Source organism: Diadema antillarum, unplaced genomic scaffold, assembly GCF_040938485.1.
Source record: "Diadema antillarum isolate AM-2024a unplaced genomic scaffold, OU_Dant_1.0 seq00000894_RagTag, whole genome shotgun sequence".
Lineage (NCBI taxonomy): Eukaryota > Metazoa > Echinodermata > Echinoidea > Diadematoida > Diadematidae > Diadema > Diadema antillarum.
In genome coordinates, this window is record NW_027271757.1 from 1118710 (window position 1) to 1140000 (window position 21291).

Here is a 21291-nt window from a genome sequence, read left to right on the forward strand (position 1 = left end):
GTAACCCTAATCCTAAACCTCACATCAAACTAAGCCTAAAACCCTATCACAACCCTAACCCTGTTAAAGGGATTGTATAGTTTTGGTTGAGGCCTAACTTCAGGTTTCTAACATTTTTGGGTGAGATAATGAGAAACCTCTTTTGAAATATGAATTAGCATGCAATTCCAAGAGAAATTCAATGTTTATTTGATGAAAAATGGTTTTGAAATGGCTGAGATACTCAAATCAGAGCAATACCACGGGTATTAATAAAAGATGGGTCCCACCTTTTATTCCAACGGCTTTGTTTCACTTTGTTTTTTAATGTCTCGGCCATTCCAAAACCGATTTTCATCAAATAAACTTTGAATTCCTCGTACAATTGTATGCTCTGTACTATTTCACATATGGTTTCTTGATATCTCACAAAAAGTTAAAAGCCCATTTCTCATCTCCACCAATACTATACCATCCCTTTAACTCCTTGGAGAAAATATGAGTGGAGCAATTGTCGCAGGAGCATAAGGTCATGTCTTCAGGTCATATGAAATAAACACACAAAGCATGTGTACGCATGCAGTATGGCCATGTGAAATTCTCACACAGATGCACACATACACACACAAATATATATGATGTATTTATGTCCAACAGCTGAATGTGCTGATTGGAATGCAGCTGAATGAGTAGAAATCAAAATATTTGTCACCTGTCAACTTCTGATGAGATATCATGATTGATTATTAGAGGAGGAGCGCTTGGCCCCAAGTCAAGCCCCCGGAAAATGAGCCTCAGTCAATGTGGTGTGCTGCTCCGCGATCAATTAATCAATGTTTCAGCTAGATCTGACTGATTGTCTTTCTCTCTGACAGTCTATCTGTCTGTCTGTCTGTCTCTCTCTCTCTCTCTCTCTCTTTTTCTCTATCTCTCATATGACTATCTAGCTGTATGTTTTATACATATATATATATCTGTCTGTCTGTCCGTTTCTCTCTTTCTCCCCTATCTAACTATCTATCCATATGTATGTTTGTCTGTCTGTGTGCGTGTCTGTCTTTCTCTCTCTGTCCTTATCTACCTATATCTCTGTCTGTATTATGCTCTTTCCTTCATGAACCCAAGAGTGAGAATGTCACAGATGTAATTTGAAGAGTATCAATCTGCATGTGGTATGATTACGCAGCGTAGGATTGCCACGAGCTGCTGCCCTCGCTCGTATCTTTGATAAAACCTTCCCAGAGTCCTCCAAATTTCGTCTGTAGAGTAGCGAGATATCATTAAGAGCTCCAAGAGTCACAGTCGCTGTATCAAATAGCCCAATGGTTTACAGTGGATATTGAAAACATGCAATGCATTGGAAATTAACCCGTTGAGGATGGGCTGATTTTGCAACAACGCGCCCTTCCCATAGACCCGTGCCCGAGTATACTTAGGACTCATCCTCAACCGGTTAAGGATATCCCCAACAATTGTTTCCAGAGTGCTCTACTGGCCACCTTCCAGGTTGTTATCAGATAAAAATGCGTCTGCTTTCACATTTATCATTTATCAAATGTGATGTGATGCTGCACGTAAGTCACATGATCCATTGGCGATCGAACCAAGTTAGAATGAACCCATTTCTGATGGATCTGACCACCCACACTCTTTCCGCTGATGGTCGTCACCGCCACTGAGCTGACTGTACATTGTGAATGCGTAATGCTGTGAGACCAATACACATACGTGTGTTGCTAAACATCGAGTTTCGAGTTTCGAGTTTCGAGTTTCGAGTTTCGAGTTTCGAGTTTCGAGTTTCGAGTATCGAGTATCGAGTATCGAGTTTCGAGTTTCGAGTATCGAGTATCAAGTTTCGAGTTTCGAGTATCGAGTTTCGAGTTTCGAGTATCGAGTTTCGAGTTTCGAGTTTCGAGTTTCGAGTTTCGAATCTCAAATTCAAATTTCAAGTTGCAGATTTTCGTTAATTGGTAATTGAAAAGCCAGCGATAAATCGGGAGCCTGTGTCTCCTTCTTTGTCATTGAATACTTCAAGCCTTACAGCAATAGCTTTGGAATCTGCGCTATTTTGTTATTGAATTACACTTTTACTGCAATTCCATATCAAATTTGTGTGATTGAGTTACGTAACAAGTGTACTGTGCAACCCTTAGCATTTGCAGCAAAAAAAAAGAAAAAAAAGAATAGGGCCCATGTCATTATAACGAGATCATCGGTCCGACTAATTTACTTCATTATGTCGAGACAATTGTATCCTGACACATGGAATACAACCATAATTGTGCATTTATTAAAATGCCCTGGTGCAAACTGGTTACATGTATAGACGGATAATATGACGCGATATTGATGAACAGAAAAAGTACATGTGACGGGGAAGTGCTGACCGTAGGGAATTTACTCGCGAAAAACAAAGCAAACTGTTATTTTCTAGGCTTGTTATCAAATGTTTTAGATTTGACGATGCCGTAATGATATCGCAGACGGGACCTGCCTTTCGTTATACGATTACATAGCTGCTATACCTTGACCGCCGCGTAAAGCACCCGACTTTAAAAAGAGAAGGAAAAGAAGAGGATAAAAGAAGATGAAAAAGAATGGTGAAACAGAGTTGTATCGCTCTAACCCTCCCGAAGCCGGTTGGAAGAATACTCTTTATGTTCGGCAATTTGCTTAAATGTCTTTGGAGTTCAGGTCTTTGTCAGACATCTTCATTTATTCTGAGTATATTATCATTATATTTATGATCGCCCTGCTCTTCCTGCTGTTATTATTGTCAGCGACAAAGTATTTGCAATCGAGCAAGAAAGAGGTAATTAATTTTTTCCTCATTGTCGATTCAGGAGATTCAAGCATGGCACAAATTCGAGTTCAAACTTTGTCAGCGAATTGCTGCTTTCCTAAAATAGCAATGTGACATTTTGTGATTGAATTATAAGTATGTAGCCCTTGTCTGGTGCAACATTAAATAACATGTCATTGTACTGTGTTAAAGTTTAAATAGTCTAAACTACATTGTGTAGGATTGTGACAAGAGAAAGTGGGCACTAGACCACACATTCCTGAGCACTGTGGTCACTACTGGTCATTCAAGGACTCCTTCAAGCACACGCCCTGTGTTCTGACAGGTTCCGAAGTCCAGACTGTGTGGTTGTCATGGCAATGCACATGATATATGTATATACCAACTTCTGGTAGGAACCTGCGTCATCACCCTTCTCTCTCACTCTCTCTCTCCCTCTCTCTCACCTCCCCCATGCTTTATTCACTCCCGCTCTTGGTTCCAATCTCCCTCTGTCCCTGTCTCCCCTTATTCTTTTAACCTAGACCACTTTCTCTCCCTACCCCTCTCTATCGACGGATCGTCTTTTCTTAGAATATATAGGGTTATTCATTTCATGCGAAATGGTGTCTTCCATCTGATGAAGCAAAGTTATGCAAGTATTAACAGTATGATATTTGAAAGTAATTAGTTTTAGAAAATGTTTCGTGTATTATGTGTATGAAAGTGTATTACATTGTGGTAAAACCAACCAAAAAATACGCTTCAACTGAAGACTCCACAAAACCCTCAAACTGCAGAATACCGTCCATCTAATTGAGCAAGATGGTACGTCTACCTCATGTTGCATCATTTTGGCTCAAACTTTCTCTTCTTTTGCTTCTGCTCTTCAAGGTGCGAGGATGTGTTGAGCATCCCAACTTTTGACAGTCTTCACAACTTTTGGTATTTCAGGTCAACCCAACTACATTGACGTGACACAATGGCACGTCGAGAAAAAATGTCTGCAATAAAATCAATTTCTTGTAATGGCTCAACTAATGCAGAGGATGTACAAAATTTCGACTTTATTATAGGAATTCCTTTGGCAAAACTGAACCATATTGTAAGTAATGTATGATATTTTTTTTTTATTAGTACCATTAAAGCAAGATATACATTTCCTTCAAAGACAGTTGTCTACGTAATTCAGCAGTCATGGTAGGGAAGTTATTTAACCACTCCTTGTCAGCATTCTGTGTGGTGAATGTTGATGTTACACGCATGTATTTTCTCTGTAGACCGAAAGGTTTGGATTGTGCTAAGTCAGTGTAAAAGTCAATTCTGTCTTGCATCATAAGTTTGTCTTTGTCATTGAATTGCAGCTTTCCTACCATAGTAATGGAACATTTTTTGATTGAATTGTGAATAGATTCCCCTGGTCTTTATAATCTCAGCGAAAAAAGGTTTGAAATTGGGCAAGAAAGACTTGACTCGAATTTTGGCCATTTTCAAGTCTAGACTCGAAAATGGCCAAAATTCGAGTTAAGTCTTTCTTGCCCAATTTCAAATCCTTTTTCGCTGTCAATATAAAGATAAGGACAATCTATTCACAATTCAATCACAAAATGTTACATTGCTATAGTAGGAAAGCTGCAATTCATTGACAAAGTTGAAACTCGAACTTTTGCCATTTTCGAGTCTAGACTCGAAAATGGCCAAAATTCGAGTTAAGTCTTTTTTGCCCGATATCAGATCCGTTTTTGCTGCCAATATAAAGATCAGGATAATCTATTCACAATTCAATCACAAAATGTTTCATTTCTATAATAGGAAAGCTGCAATTTAATGACAAAGTTGAAACTCGAACTTTTGCCATTTTCGAGTCTAGACTCGAAAATGGCCAAAATTCGAGTTAAGTCTTTCTTGCCCGATATCAAATCCGTTTTTTCTGCCAATATAAAGATCAGGACAATCTATTCACAATTCAATCACAAAATGTTACATTGCTATAGTAGGAAAGCTGCAATTTAATGACAAAGTTGAAACTCGAACTTTTGCCATTTTCGAGTCTAGACTCGAAAATGGCCAAAATTCGAGTTAAGTCTTTCTTGCCCAATTTCAAATCCTTTTTCGCTGTCAATATAAAGAGCAGGACAATCTGTTCACAATTTAATCACAAAATGTTACATTGCTATAGTAGGAAAGATGCAATTCATCGACAAAGTTGAAACTCGAACTTTTGCCATTTTCGAGTTTAGACTCGAAAATGGCCAAAATTCGAGTCAAGTCTTTCTTGCCCGATATCAAATCCGTTTTTGCTGCCAATATAAAGATCAGGACAATCTATTCACAATTCAATCACAAAATGTTACATTTCTATAGTAGGAAAGCTGCAATTCAATGACAAAGTTGAAACTCGAACTTTTGCCATTTTCGAGTTTAGACTCGAAAATGGCCAAAATTCGAGTCAAGTCTTTCTTGCCCGATATCAAATCCGTTTTTGCTGTCAATATAAAGATCAGGACAATCTATTTACAATTCAATCACAAAATGTTACATTGCTATAGTAGGAAAAATGCAATTCACTGACAAAGTTGAAACTCGAACTTTTGCCATTTTCGAGTCTAGACTCGAAAATGGTCAAAATTCGAGTCAGGTCTTTCTTGCCCGATATCAAATCCTTCTTCGCTGTCAATATAAAGATCAGGACAATCTATTCACAATTCAATCACAAAATGTTTCATTTCTATAGTAGGAAAGCTGCAATTCAATGACAAAGTTGAAACTCGAACTTTTGCCATTTTCGAGTCTAGACTCGAAAATGGCCAAAATTCGAGTTAAGTCTTTCTTGCCCGATATCAAATCCGTTTTTTCTGCCAATATAAAGATCACGACAATCTATTCACAATTCAATCACAAAATGTTACATTGCTATAGTAGGAAAGCTGCAATGCAATGACAAAGGTGAAACTCGAACTTTTGCCATTTTCGAGTCTAGACTCGAAAATGGCTAAAATTCGAGTCAAGTCTTTCTTGCCCAATTTCAAATCTTTTTTCGCTGAGATTATAAAGACCAGGAGAATCTATTCACAATTCAATCAAAAAATGTTCCATTGCTATAGTAGGAAAGCTGCAATTTAATGACAAAGACAAACTTACGATGCAAGACAGAATTAACTTTTGCACCGACTTAGCACAATCCAAACCTTTCGGTCTACAGAGAAAATACATGCGTGTAACATCAACATTCACCACACAGAATGCTGACAAGGAGTGGTTGAATAACTTCCCTACCATGACTGCTGAATTACGTAGACAACTGTCTTTAAAGGAAATGTATATCTTGCTTTAATGGTACTATTAAAAAATATCATACATTATTTACAATATGGTTCAGTTTTGCCAAAGGAATTCCTATAATAAAGTCGAAATTTTGTACATCCTCTGCATTAGTTGAGCCATTACAAGAAATTGATTTTATTGCAGACATTTTTCTCGACGTGCCATTGTGTCACGTCAATGTAGTTGGGTTGACCTGAAATACCAAAAGTTGTGAAGACTGTCAAAAGTTGGGATGCTCAACACATCCTCGCACCTTGAAGAGCAGAAGCAAAAGAAGAGAAAGTTTGAGCCAAAATGATGCAACATGAGGTAGACGTACCATCTTGCTCAATTAGATGGACGGTATTCTGCAGTTTGAGGGTTTTGTGGAGTCTTCAGTTGAAGCGTATTTTTTGGTTGGTTTTACCACAATGTAATACACTTTCATACACATAATACACGAAACATTTTCTAAAACTAATTACTTTCAAATATCATACTGTTAATACTTGCATAACTTTGCTTCATCAGATGGAAGACACCATTTCGCATGAAATGAATAACCCTATATATTCTAAGAAAAGACGATCCGTCGATAGAGAGGGGTAGGGAGAGAAAGTGGTCTAGGTTAAAAGAATAAGGGGAGACAGGGACAGAGGGAGATTGGAACCAAGAGCGGGAGTGAATAAAGCATGGGGGAGGTGAGAGAGAGGGAGAGAGAGAGTGAGAGAGTGAGAGAGAAGGGTGATGACGCAGGTTCCTACCAGAAGTTGGTATATACATATATCATGTGCATTGCCATGACAACCACACAGTCTGGACTTCGGAACCTGTCAGAACACAGGCGTGTGCTTGGAGGAGTCCTTGAATGACCAGTAGTGACCACAGTGCTCAGGAATGTGTGGTCTAGTGCCCACTTTCTCTTGTCACAATGTCCTGATTATCCTACACAATGTGATTATAGTTTAGACTATTTAAAGTTTAACACAGTACAAAGACATGTTATTTAATGTTGCACCAGACAAGGGCTACATACTTATAATTCAATCACAAAATGTCACATTGCTATTTTAGGAAAGCAGCAATTCGCTGACAAAGTTTGAACTGACAAATGAACAGCCAGATATTCTGTAAGTTTCTTTTCTTTTGTTTTTCTCTCTTTTAATTATGGGGCTGTGTTTTTGCAGGGTTGGCAGGGACAGTTTGGTTTTTAACACTTGTGAAAGTTCATACAGGTTGGTTTATTCATGATTGGGTTGCATACATGTACACGTGTACGTATGTACATTGTATGTGCATGTGTGGGTACTGAAAAGGATGTGTTTCCATGTTTATAGAATACATGCATGCATAATATGTACATGTCTATGACATTATAGTAGTTTGTTTGGGGTATTTTTCAGGGTTCATTTGGCATGATATGCAAAACAGACACTAGCATTTTGGTAAAAAACATAGGTCTTCGGGCTGCAGAGGTGTAATTGAAAACTGTGTACATTCTAATTGTAAATGTGTCATGCAGAGGTGCCACCATTCCCTCGTCTCGTTTTGTGCATGACACCTGCTGTACAAGTGTACTGTGAAGGGATGACACATGCTAATTGTAATTGTGTTATGCACAGGAAAATATTCATCTAAATGGCGGCGGTATTATTTGTGGTCAGTGTGATCAAGACAATAATGGATGCTGAAGTTAATAGTGATTTTAACATGTTAAGAGTTTGTTTCAATTTGATCTGCTGATATGGAGTGGTATTGAACGGAGAATTGTTCGTGTTTACCAGGGGTGATGTTTCTGATACAGTATGCATGAACGTGCAAATGAATAGCCAGATATTCCGTTTAAGTTTCCTGTTTTGAATATGGGGCGGTGTTTTTGCATGGTTTGAAAGGACGGTTTGCTTTTGAACACCTGTGAAAGTTCACACAGGTATAGGTTTATTCATGATTGAATTCCAAATATACGTATGTATGTGCATGTGTGGGTACTGAAAAGGATGTGTTTCTATGTTTATAGAATACATGCATGCATTATAAATTTTTGTACATGACATTATTCTAGTTTGTTTGAGGAATTTCTCAGGGTTCATTTGGCCTCATATGCAAAACAGACATTAGCATTTTGGTAAAAAGCATCGGTCTGCGGGCTGCAGAGGTGTAATTGAAAACTGTGTACATTCTAATTGTAATTGTGTCACACAGAGGTGCCACCATTCCCTTTGCGTCTCGTTTTGTGCATGACACCTGCTGTACAAGACTTAGTGTACTGTGAAGGGATGACACATGCTAATTGTAATTATGTTATGCACGGGAAAATATTTCATAAAAATGGCGGCGGTATTATTTGCGGTCAATGTGATCAAGCCAATAATGGATGCATAAGTTAATAGTGATTTTAATATGTTAAAAGTTTGTTTCAATCTGCTCTGCTGATATGGAGTGGTACTGAACGGAGAATTGTTCGTGTTTACCAGGGGTGATGTTTCTGTCATGCATGAAAGTGCAAATGAATAGCCAGATATTCCGTAAGTTTCCTTTTGTTTTTGAATATGGGGCGGTGTTTTTGAACGGTTTCAAAGGACAGTTGGGTTTTCAGCACTAATGCCTCTTGTGAAAGTTCACACAGGTTAGTCTATTATACGTATCTACATGTGTGTGCATGTGTGGGTATGGACAAGGATGTGTTTCTATGTTTATAAAACACACGCACGCATAATGTACATGTATGTGACATTATTGTAGTTTGTTTGAAGTATTTTCAGGATTCACATGGCCTGATATGCATGTAAACAGGCATGAGTATGTAGGTAAAAAACATATATCTGCTGGATGCAGAGGTGTATTTGAAAACTGTGTACATGTACATTCTACATTTGTAATTGTAATTGTGTCACGCAGAGGTGCCGTCATTCCCCTGCGTCTCGGTTTGTGCATGACACCGGTTATACAAGTGTACTGTGAAGGGATGATACATGCTAATTGCAATTGTGTCACGCAGAGGTTGGTATTTCTTTTATGGGTGGATATCACTTGGGGTCAGTGTAATCAAGACAATATGGATGCTAAAGTTAATAGTGATTCTAATATTATGTTAAAGGGATAGTACAGTGTTGGTGGAGTTGAAAATTGGGCTTTTGGTTTTTTGTGAGATACCAGGAAGACTCTTGGGACATAGTACAGAGCGTACCATTTTGGGAGGAATTCGGGGTTTGTTCGGTGGGGATCGGGTTTGGAATGGCTGGGGCATCCAAAAGCAGAGTGAAACACAGCAATCGTAATAAAATGTGGGTCCCACACTTTATTGGAATCGCTCTGTTTTGGATGTCTCGGGCGTCTCGGGGCCGGTTTTCTTCGGATAGACGTTGAATTTCTCATGGAATTATATGCTTTTTCATATTTCATAGGAGGTTTCTCATTATCTCGCCAAAAAATGTTGGAAACCTGAAATTGGGTCTCAACCAGAACTGTATAATCCCTTTAAGAGTTAGTTTCAGTTTGCTTTGCTGATATGCAGTGACATTGAACAGAGAATTGTTCGTGTTTACCAAGGGTGATGTTTTTTGACATGCATGAACGTGCAAATGAATAGGCAGATATTCCACATGTTTTCCTTTTGAATATGGGGCTATGTTTTTGCATGGCGGAAAGGGATAGGTTGGTTTTCAACACCTGTGAATGCTCACACAGGTTGGTTTATTCATGACTGGGTTGCAAAAGTGTATATCATACATGTATGTGCATGTGTGTGTATGGATATGGATGTGTTATTATACATTATATGTCTATGCATACATGTATGCATAATATATACATGTTTATGACATTATATGGTAGTTTTGTTTGAAGTATTTTCAGGGTTCCCTCGACCCGAGATACATGACAGACACGAATACGTTGGTACGAGGCATACGCGGGCTACAGGGGTGTACTAGTATTTGAAAGCAGTGTGTACATGCTAATTTTAATTGTTTCACGCAGAGGTGCCACCATTTCGTGGCATCTCGGTTTGCAAACATTTTTTCTAAGTACTCTGGGGGTAGGTGTTCCCATGGAGCTTCTTTTGGGGTTTTGGGTTTATTTTATCTTTAATTGTTGTTGAGGGGTCGCTTGAGACTCTTCGGGTAAGCAACCGAGTTTTGGTTAGCACGCCCTCTCCCGTGTGTGTTTTGCTATTTGTCTTTTGTAGTCTATTGTGTGTAATTCATTTGAAAACTACTTCCACAGGTTGTCCTTTTGCACGTTTTCTGAAGGTATATTTACCTAATGCAGGATAATGTAAAATTTATTTCGATGAATTGTCGTGGCCTAGCGAATAGCCAAAAAAGGCAAGATGTTTTGTCTTATCTGAAGTCAAAAAAGTATGATGTTTGTTGTATTCAAGACACTCATTTTATACCGAGCACTGAGGCAGAAATCCGTAAGGAATGGAAAGGTGAATGTTTTCTTTCATGTAATACCTCAAACTCAAGAGGTGTCGCCATATTATTTAAAGACACAATCCCAGTAAAAGTTAATAGAGTTATGATAGATAAAACAGGAAACTTTGTGATATTAGATTTGAAATTATATGAATATAATCTGACATTTATATCTTTATATGGTCCGAATACTGATAAACCTGATTTTTTTGTTGACCTTCAAAAGATTATATTAGAATTCGAAAACCCACATACTATCCTTTGTGGTGATTGGAACTTAGTTCAGGATACAACCCTCGATACATATAATTATGTACATGTAAATAACCCTAGGGCCAAAAAACAATTAGACACAATGAAAAATGATTTAAGTTTATGTGATCCATGGAGAATATGTAATCCGGATGAAAGATGTTATACGTGGCGGCAACAAAATCCCTTTAAACAAAGTAGATTAGACTTTTTTTTGATATCCTCCGAATTGCTCTCTTTAGTTTGTAACACTGATATTTCTTCAGGTTACCGTACTGACCATGCTAAAGTTTCTCTTAGTTTAAATCTTAATGAGTTTAAACGGGGACCAGGGTTTTGGAAATTTAATAATATTTTATTGAAAGATGAAATATATGTTCAGAAAATTAAACAAATTATAAAAGATACAATTATATTTTATGCAAAGGGAAATGTTCAGTTTGATCACAGTGACAACGTAATTGGTGAATGTCAGCTGACTGTTAATGATCAGTTATTTTTTGAAACTTTAATGATGATAATACGTGGGGAAACTATTTCTTACGCTTCTTATATTAAAAAGCAAAATATTGATAGAGAAAAGGAATTGGAGAAAAATATAGAAAAATTAGAAGAAAAATTATTACTGTGTAATGATAAAAGCGAAATATTAGATGAAATAAATAAACAGAAAGAAGAATTTGAAATATTACGCTCAAAAGAAAATGAAAGAATCGCAATGAGAAGCAGGATTAAGTGGATGGAATTAGGAGAGAAGCCCTCAAAGTATTTCTTAACCTTGGAAAAACAGAATAATGTTAATAGACAAATTCGTCAGCTCTTTTGTGAAAATGATATTATTATGAATCAGTGTGATATACAGAAAGAAGTGTTTAAGTTTTATTCCAGTTTGTATGAAGAAAAAGAAACCACAGATGTAGATTTAGACTTATTATTGTCATCTTCTGACATACCAAAACTATCACAACAAATGTCGTTATCATTAGAAGGTCCCTTAAATGAAGAAGAGGTATACTCTGTGTTAAAAAATATGAAATGTAATAAATCTCCCGGATTAGACGGTTTTACCGTGGAGTTTTATCGTGTTTTTTGGAAGGAAATAAAATCTTTTTTGTTAAATTCCTTAAATTATGCTTATTTTTCAGGACAAATGTCGGGAGCACAAAAAATGGGAGTAATCACATTAATTCCAAAAGTAAATCAACCCCGACAGTTTCTAAAGAATTGGCGTCCAATTTCTTTATTGAATGTAATATATAAACTGGCATCTGGTTGTATAGCAAACAGATTTAAGACATTTTTATCATATTTGATACATGGAAATCAAACCGGATTTTTGGAAGGTCGATACATTGGTGAAAATATTCGTTTACTGTATGATATACTTTTATATACAGAGTTACATGATATACCAGGTTTGTTACTTTTAATTGACTTCGAAAAGGCTTTTGATTCTGTGTCTCATAAGTTTCTTTTTAAAGTTTTAGATTTTTTTAACTTTGGCCAATCTATGAAAAAATGGGTTCAGTTGTTTTACAACAATGCTACTTCCAGTGTTTTAGTGAACGGTTATTTTACAGATAGATTCAAAATAGAACAGGGCTGTCGACAAGGAGATCCCTTGTCACCCTACCTTTTTCTGTTGGTCAGTGAAATTCTTGGAATTATGATTAGGCACACAAATTCTGTGGTTGGGTTGCAAATTAATGAAAAAAATTTTAAAGTATTACAATACGCAGATGATACACTTTTAACACTTAACGGATCAGATCAAGATCTAAAAGATGCTCTTGAGATTTTTGATACTTTTGCTAACATATCGAATTTAAGAATTAACCCCAGAAAGACTAAAATAATATGGATAGGAAAGAATCGGAATTGTAGAATTAAATTATTGGAAGATTGTAATTTTGACTGGATTTTTCAGGGTAGGTACTTTAGGTACCTGGGAATAGAATTTTCAGTTAAATTATATGAAATGGTTGAACAAAATTATTGTGAAAAAATGAAAGATATTACAAACACAATGACCTCCTGGTCTAAACGATCACTTACTGTTTTAGGAAGAATTACTGTAGTTAAATCATTATTGATGTCAAAATTAAATTATTTGTTGTTATCACTTCCTGAACCAAATTTTAAAACATTGACAGATATAAATCGTTGTTTTTATTCGTTTATATGGGAAAATAAACCTGATAAAATAAATAGAAATCAAATGTGCCAGCTATATTGTCATGGTGGTACTAAAATGATTGATATTTTCATGCATGCTAAATCTCTTAAAATATCCTGGATCAGAAGGTTTATTTGTGATCCGCAGACTGAAAATTATACGTTCCACATGTTCCGTTCTTTCTTGCCCCAACCAGTATCGTTTCATTTATTTATGGGGTCACTGTACTACAAAAAACTTGCCAATGTAATGTCTAATGATTTTTGGAAAGAGGTACTTCTGGCTTTTTCAGAATTTCTACAAATCAATACAAATGATAATTGGGCAAGCCAGCCTCTTTGGAATAATCCTTTGATTAAAATGAATAATAACACTGTATATTTTAAGTCTTGGTGTGAAAAAGGTGTACGTTTTATAAATGACTTGTTAGATAATGATGGAAAATTTCTTTCATATTTTGAATTTCAGAGGAAGTTTGATATACAAACTAACTTTCTTCAGCACGGTGGACTGTGTAATTCTATCCAATCATTTGCAAAAAACCGCATGTCGAAAATAGCAGACCCTTTTATTCCTCATGGTTTAAATGTAATACTGAAATATAAGAAAGGTTGTTCTGATATTTATCAAACGTTGTTAAGACACACGTCAAAACATTGTAACAGTTTTGTTAAGTGGAGTAGCATGTTGGATCTTGATGATGAAACATGGTCTTTATACTGTTTAATTCCTTTTGAATCAACTATTGATATTAATATGAGGTGGTTTCAATTTAAGATTCTCAATAGAATATTATATATGAAAGATGCTCTTTTAAAATTTGGTTTTGTAACAGATAAAAAGTGTACGTTTTGTAATGACAGTGAGGAAACCATAATGCATATATTCTGTTCATGTCCTTATTCAAATAATATATGGAATAAGTTTGAGCGATGGTTACTTTTGAAGATAGATAAACAAATTGTATTTACAAACCAACACAAGTTATTCGGATGATATGGTCTCAACAACAGTGCATTAAACTGTATGATGATTGTTATAAGAAGAGAAATTTTTTCAGCGAAATTAAAAAAGACCGTTCCGTCATTCGAACATATAATATCTGAGATAAAATGTTATTTTGAGATGGAAAAATGTATAAGTCAAATGAATAGTAGAGAAAAAACTTTTGTGAAGAAATGGGCTTTATTCATTAAGTGCTTTTGAATATTAAAATTGCATGATATTCATAGTGTTTTCAGGGTTATTTCTGCCAATAAAATAAAAAAAATGATATAAGTTATATGTTATATGTACAAGTGCAGTAGGCCACTCTTTGTCGATGTTTTGTATTTAAAAAATTATTTGTAAATGTGACTTTCTGAATATGTGTATGAATAAAACACCCTGTGGAAGGGAAAAAAAAAAAAAAAAAGTTTGAACTCGAATTTGTGCCATGCTTGAATCTCCTGAATCGACAATGAGGAAAAAAATTAATTACCTCTTTCTTGCTCGATTGCAAATACTTTGTCGCTGACAATAATAACAGCAGGAAGAGCAGGGCGATCATAAATATAATGATAATATACTCAAAATAAATGAAGCTGTCTGACAAAGACCTGAACTCCAAAGACATTTAAGCAAATTGCCGAACATAAAGAGTAATCTTCCAACCGGCTTCTGGAGGGTTAGCGCGATACAGCTCTGTTAGTTTCACCATTCTTTTTCATCTTCTTTTATCCTCTTCTTTTCCTTTTCTTTTTAAAGTCGGGTGCTTTATACGCGGCGGTCAAGTTATAGCAGCTATGTAATCGTATAACGAAAGGCAGGTCCCGTCTGCGATATCATTATACGGCATCGTCAAATCTAAAACATTCGATAACAAGCCTAGAAAATAAGAGTTTGCTTTGTTTTTCACGAGTAAATTCCCTACGGTCAGCACTTCCCCGTCACATGACTGTACTTTTTTCTGTTCATCAATATCGCGTCATATTATCCGTCTATACATGTAACCAGTTTGCACCAGGGCATTTTAATAAATGCACAATTGTGGTTGTATTCCATGTGTCATTATACAATTCGTCTGTTGAGAATGAGAAGGGCGTTAAGTTGTCTTGAACACTATGGGTTTTGTGGCAACTTAACGCCCTTATCATTCTCAACCGAAGCAATTGTCTCGACATAATGAAGTAAATTAGTCGGACCGATGATCTCGTTATAATGACATGGGCCCTATTCTTTTTTCTTTTTTCTTTTTTGCTGCAAATGTTATGGACTGTACAGTACACTTGTTACGTAACTCAATCACACAAATTTGATATGGAATCGCAGTAAAAGTGTAATTCAATAACAAAATAGCGCAGATTCCAAAGCTATTGCTGTAAGGCTTGAAGTATTCAATGACAAAGAAGGAGACACAGGCTCCCGATTTATCGCTGGCTTTCCAATTACCAATTAACGAAAATCTGCAACTTGAAATTTGAATTTGAGATTCGAAACTCGAAACTCGAAACTCGAAACTCGATACTCGAAACTCGAAACTCGATACTCGAAACTCGAAACTCGATACTCGATACTCGAAACTCGAAACTCGATACTCGAAACTCGAAACTCGATACTCGATACTCGAAACTCGAAACTCGAAACTCGAAACTCGAAACTCGAAACTCGAAACTCGAAACTCGAAACTCGAAACTCGATGTTTAGCAACACACTACACATACACTCCTTTATAATTAGGGTCAGACATGCTGCGTGAGACTTTTGCTTGCTTTGTCCTCCATTTCTGTTTGTGTGGTTATCATTACTCCTGCTGCTGATTTGATAAACATTATCATCATTGTAACTATTATAGTTGTTATCATTAATGGAAGTAGTACTACTAGTAGTAGTAATAGTAGTAATAGTGCTAGTAGTGCTAGTAGTGGTAGTAGTAGTAGTAGTAGTAGTAGTAGTAGTAGTAGTAGTAGTAGTGGTAGTAGTAATAGTAGTAGTAATAGTGGTAGTAGTAGTAGTAGTAGTAGTAGTAGTTGAAGTAGTTTTCTCTGAGGTTGATATCAAAGATACTTGTCTTTAAGTCCTTGTAATTGTATTTCCCCTAATTTCTCAAGAAGCAGCATAAGCATCAGTTGTTTGAACAGCCAATGTAAAAATGTTATTCATTATAATCAGTGTTGAGTATTGTTAGATATACAAAATATGAACAATAGTTATAATAGAATAGTTATAATAGAATTGTTTCTAGAATAAACTGTCTACGGTTATGATTTATCGAGAAAAATAGTGATATCTCTTTATTTATTAGGCTTTATTGCAAAATTTTTATATGGCAGGATGTTTTATGATACAACTGATCTACACTTATGCATCAAATGTGATAACTTGAATATTTTTTAAATCACTGCTCCCAATGGTAAACAATACCTTTAAATTATTTCTCTTTCACAAAGTGGATGAGGTTCAGTTCAAAACTTTCTTGACGCAATATCTGAAGCCAAATTTCTTCTGCTGCCAGCATATATCATAAATAAGGTTTCCTCAAGAGTACCACAACCTCATATAATTTGTGCGATCTTCACAGTTAGAAACAGAATTACTAGAGATGGATGTACCGTACGCATAATACATGGTACTCTCCATCGCATAAGATTGTCGAAGAAGTACCGGGAATCGCAAAGACGAGATGGGTGCACAATTTGATATCTTACCCCGCTGGAAGAAGAGGTCAGTCAGAGCCTTGCCTGCACTTTTTGCCGCAAGCTTCCTTGATCCGTAAATTTGCCGTCAACATTGGGACGCCATCACTCTTTTTAGGCCGCACCACAGAGTGCTCCGAATTCGCCGCCGACAGAAAAAGCGATCCGTCATGTTTTTAAGCATCTAGCTCTCTCTCTCTCTTCCTTGTGCACTGCTGTGCAAGTTGACTGTAGATGAGAGGGGATTTCAAAATGCTATTCCATATCAATTTTTGTTTTGCACACTTAAATGTGAGGGACTGTATGGTAGGAAAGCTAAGCTTTGAGAGAGGTATTGTATGTTTGTGCACGCACTCATTTGAACATTTCTTCCACCCCTAACTCTCCACCCCCACCCCCATGCAACTTCTGTATGTGTTATTCCTTGAAATAAAGATTTAAAAAGCAATGACAGGTTATATATTGATGTGGTGGAGGAAAAAAAAATGCCTGGTTTTCAAACTGCATCACACAACAGAGTTTTCTCCAAGCTGCAAATAGTAGTTGTTGAATTTTTTATTCCTAGAAAAGAACAACATCAGTCACCCACACAAGGTGATTCTGCTGTAACAAACAAGTGTATCTGGCATATCTGGTAGCAGGAAATGTGCCTCCTTCGAAAAAAAAAAACATGAGGACACCAAAAAAGATGGGTCCTCAAAGTTGGGTCATATCAACAAAATATTGTGGTCCACCCAATTTCAATGTAATTACTTTGTGTTTGCTCACTTTTGTATTCTGTACTTTGGGCAAACTGCAGAAATATGTATGTCAATAGGTCGCATGTACTTTGGACTCCAAAATAAGTCGCCTTCAACTTTCTGGGATTTGTGAAGGGGTCAGAATGTTGAAATTCCACCTAAAACTTTCTTGTCTCATGTAGAATATATTTGAAACAGTGTTGTTGAGAAAATGTGGTTATATACATAAAATCCTGTGAAATGAACAGATCAAAGTGCAATTTGTTCACAAATTCAAACTTTGAATTAGGCAGTCACTTACATTTAAACTAGAAAAAAGTGCCTCATGGTAGAAAAGGTGACAAGTCATTGCTTGGTCCTTTCTAAACTTTGTGGTACAGTCAGAGACTCCAACCCCAAGCACCTTCTGATCTGGAGATTCTCCCGCCCGAAACCCCTAGCAAACGGGAGACTCTAAGTTGATGCGTGCGAAGCGCGAAGTTCCTAGGGTTCTAGATGCTCTCTGGTGCTATCTAAGGCTTATTTTTTCAACATACGATAGCAATAAGTAAGAAATCCTTTCCAACGGGAGACACAGAGCCAGGACGGGAGGAATTAAATCTCAAGCGGGAGAACGGGAGATTTTGCAAAAATGGGTTTTCGGCGGGAGATCTCCCGTCGAAAACGGGAGAGTTGGAGTCTCTGTACAGTGTGTATCACAATGTTAGTTTTGCACCCCCTATAGTGATGTAGATTGATTGTTTGATTGTTAAGATATGTCATTAAAAAAAATCATGTTGATAAAGCAACAAGACAAGACCAGATGTCTGGTATGATCCCCCTGAAGTTAATCTATACTCTGTTTGCATGGAGTGGCAGTAAGGTTGCTATGAATTGATGTATTGATAGATGGATGGAGAGAGAGATGTTTTTATGCCTCCGCCACGAAGTGGTGCCGGAGGCATTATGTTTTCGGGTCGTCCGTCCGTCCGTCCGTCCGTCCGTCCGTCCGTCCGTCTTTCCGTCTTTCCGTCCGTCCGTCCGTCCGTCCGTCCGTCTTTCCGTCCGTCCGTCCTTCCGTCCGTCTGTAATGAATTTTGTGGACAGGGTAACTACCAAAACCTTTTGAGGTATCCTAATGAAACTTGGCATGTATGTGTATTAGGGGGTGAAGTTGTGCCTATCAACTTTTGGGTGCACATGCTCAAGGTCAAAGGTCAAAAGGTCGAGGTCAAATGCTTAAAATTTTACTATTTCCCCCATATCTATGCAATGCCTGAAGATATTTTCTTGAAACTTAGTGTATACATGTACTACCCAATCAAGATTCTCTGGTGAAAGTTTGGGGTCATGGGGTCAAAAGGTCAAAGGTCAAAAGGTCAAATAAAATGTTAAATTTTCATTTTTTTCTCTGTATCTTGGAAATTGTTCAAGGTATCTTCATGGAACATAGTATATATATGCATCTACTGACTGGCAATGGTTATCTAGGGAATTTAGGGTTCATGGGGTCAAAGGTCAGGGGTCAAAGGTCAAGGGCAATACTTCAAAATTTTACTATTTTCCTTATATTTGTGCAATGCCAGCAGGACTTCTTCTTTTTTTTTTAAACTTGATGTATGCATGTATAACCCAATAGAGATTCTCTGGGATTTTTTTTTTTTTGCCAAGAAGGTCAAAGGTCAAAAGGTCAAAGATCAAGTGAAAGTGCTGAACTTAATTCTTTCTCCATATCTCGGAAGTGGCTCAAGTTACCTTGAAACTTAGTACATGCTGAATTTATGTATGTTCTGCCTGACAGTGATTCTCTTATAAATCAAAGGCCAGATGAAAATGATAACAATTTACTGTTCAATACAGAAATTGTGCTTTTTCTCCATACCTTGAAAATTACTCAGTGCATAAACTTATGAATTGGTCAAAGTCATGTTAAAGTTCTTAAATCCCCAAATACATGCTCTCCTATTCATCCAATTAAACATAGGTCAAGGAAGGTAAACATTCAATACATTTGTGACAAACATGTCATTTTAAAATTTCGCCAATTTTGTGAAAATGTAATCACACATTGTCCACATGTACTATAGACCTATTAGGAGAATCATGCATTATGGCGGAGGCATACCAGTCGCCATAACGACATTTCTAGTTATAACCATACAATTGATATGAAAGAAAGATGTACTGTAGTTGCCTGTGCATACAATCATCCTTTCTTGCTATCTATGTGCTACCTGTGCAGGTTTGGGTCTGGCTTAGTCATCTACTGGCATGGTTTCATCGAGGAACTGGCCACTGGGTGCATGGAGCAGGGAATCGCTTCACCCCGTAGATGATGGAAGAAGGATGTCCAAAATTTGTTGCATTAAGACATGTCAAAGATCAAAAGGTCAAAGGTCAATGGATGATTTGCAGACCATCACTGTAGCATCTTGGGTATGCCCAGGTAGCAAAATCATGAATTTGTTAATTCATCGGTAATCTTGCATGTGTTCGTAAGCTGCAGAAGAGAGTGCAGGATTGCAAAAATGGAAATGGCTTAAATGTAAACATTGAGACTCAAATTGTGTGAGCAAAATATTACACTGCTTATGGTTGAAATTCAGACACATGTATAAATGCATTCAGGAGTAAGAATGTGACATTTAAGAGTGGGTACAATCAAGCTGAATTTCCTTTGAATGCTGTTGATTTAAATTCGATGACACGAAATGATTGCATTAGTGTATCACCCCTCTCCTATAGTCCTCCACCTGTACACAAAATATGTGCAAAATGCAAACAGCAAAGGAACTCTTACTGTTACACCAGAGACTTACAGAGTTTATAGAACGGGTCTAGAAAATTTTGGGAGCTATTTGGTCGAGAGCTGTGTGTTGATTTTTACTTGTTGCACATTGCCTCACTGACAATGGCCTCTGTAAACATGTTATCACACACTTATAGCAAGAGTTCCCGCACTATATAAGCGTTCACGCACTCAGTAAGAGATGCCCATTGGCTAACTAACCATGCATCAAGTAAATTTACCATGCATCTAGTAGTTACAGGATGCATGGCTTGTAGCTATGGCAAGCCAAGGGAAATGCATCCACTAAATCTGCCATCAGGTAACATGATTTAAAAAAAACAGATTTCTTGCTAAAGATTTGTCCCCCATTCTATAAAACAGATGATGCACTTGTCTTTCTATTCATTGTTCGGAAAAGTGTGCATGCTATAACTATAGAATTTAGCCTGAACCAGTGGGCTTCATCTCATTTGTTAAGCATTCCATTAGTTACCGTTGATGCACATAACTCCTCCTGATGCACTCAGACCTGTGCATCATTTTGTATATTACAGGGCAGCCTTGGCTTCCCAGATGAATAGACGTTGAAGGGATTATTGATAGAGATATCTCAAGGACTGCATGATTTGGGGTAGAGCTGTAATGCAATAATTGTGTTCTCTGCTGGCATACTCAATAAGTTCTGTATCATGGAATCACGCAAATACAGTGCACTCGGGTTACAACAAACATGGTTATAACAAAACTCTCGTTATAACAAAGTACAAATTCAGATCCCAAATTATTGTCTAAATATCTTTACATACTTTATTGTTTGACTATAACGAAATATCAATATAACCAAAGAAAACTGTCTGTTGCGAGGAGTTCATTATTAATGGGAGTCGCCTGTATATATGTTCCTTTAAGTCATCAGAAGGCATATTTATGTCCACACTTCGAGGATGCCAACTATAATGTGTAACTTGTTAATTGATGACATACTGCTGTAGGCTTCTTTGTAATAGTTCTTCCTTTGCGAATCAAAACAACTGCCTTACCTGCAGTTCGGCCGCTGTCCAAATCCTTCGTAGGGAGCTGCTTCGAAAGCCTTGTCGATGGTGGCAAAACTGCTCACACTCTCCCAAAGATTTAAGAGGAAAGCCAAGAAGGCCGTTAAAATGGTGACGGACAATTTATTAATACTCAGGAGGCTGC

The 21291-nt window shown here is 37.0% G+C and overlaps 1 protein-coding gene across 1 annotated transcript in view; it reads left to right on the plus strand.

Moving 5' to 3' along the window:
* The window catches only part of LOC139741000 (CDAN1-interacting nuclease 1-like), a 36096-nt gene extending 16457 nt beyond the window's left edge, over positions 1-19639 (plus strand). Inside the window, exon 12 of the mRNA XM_071651589.1 lies at positions 19546-19639. Coding sequence (XP_071507690.1) covers positions 19546-19639 — 94 coding nt within the window. The remainder of the gene's footprint in view (positions 1-19545) is intronic.
* The last annotated feature ends 1652 nt before the right edge of the window (positions 19640-21291 follow it).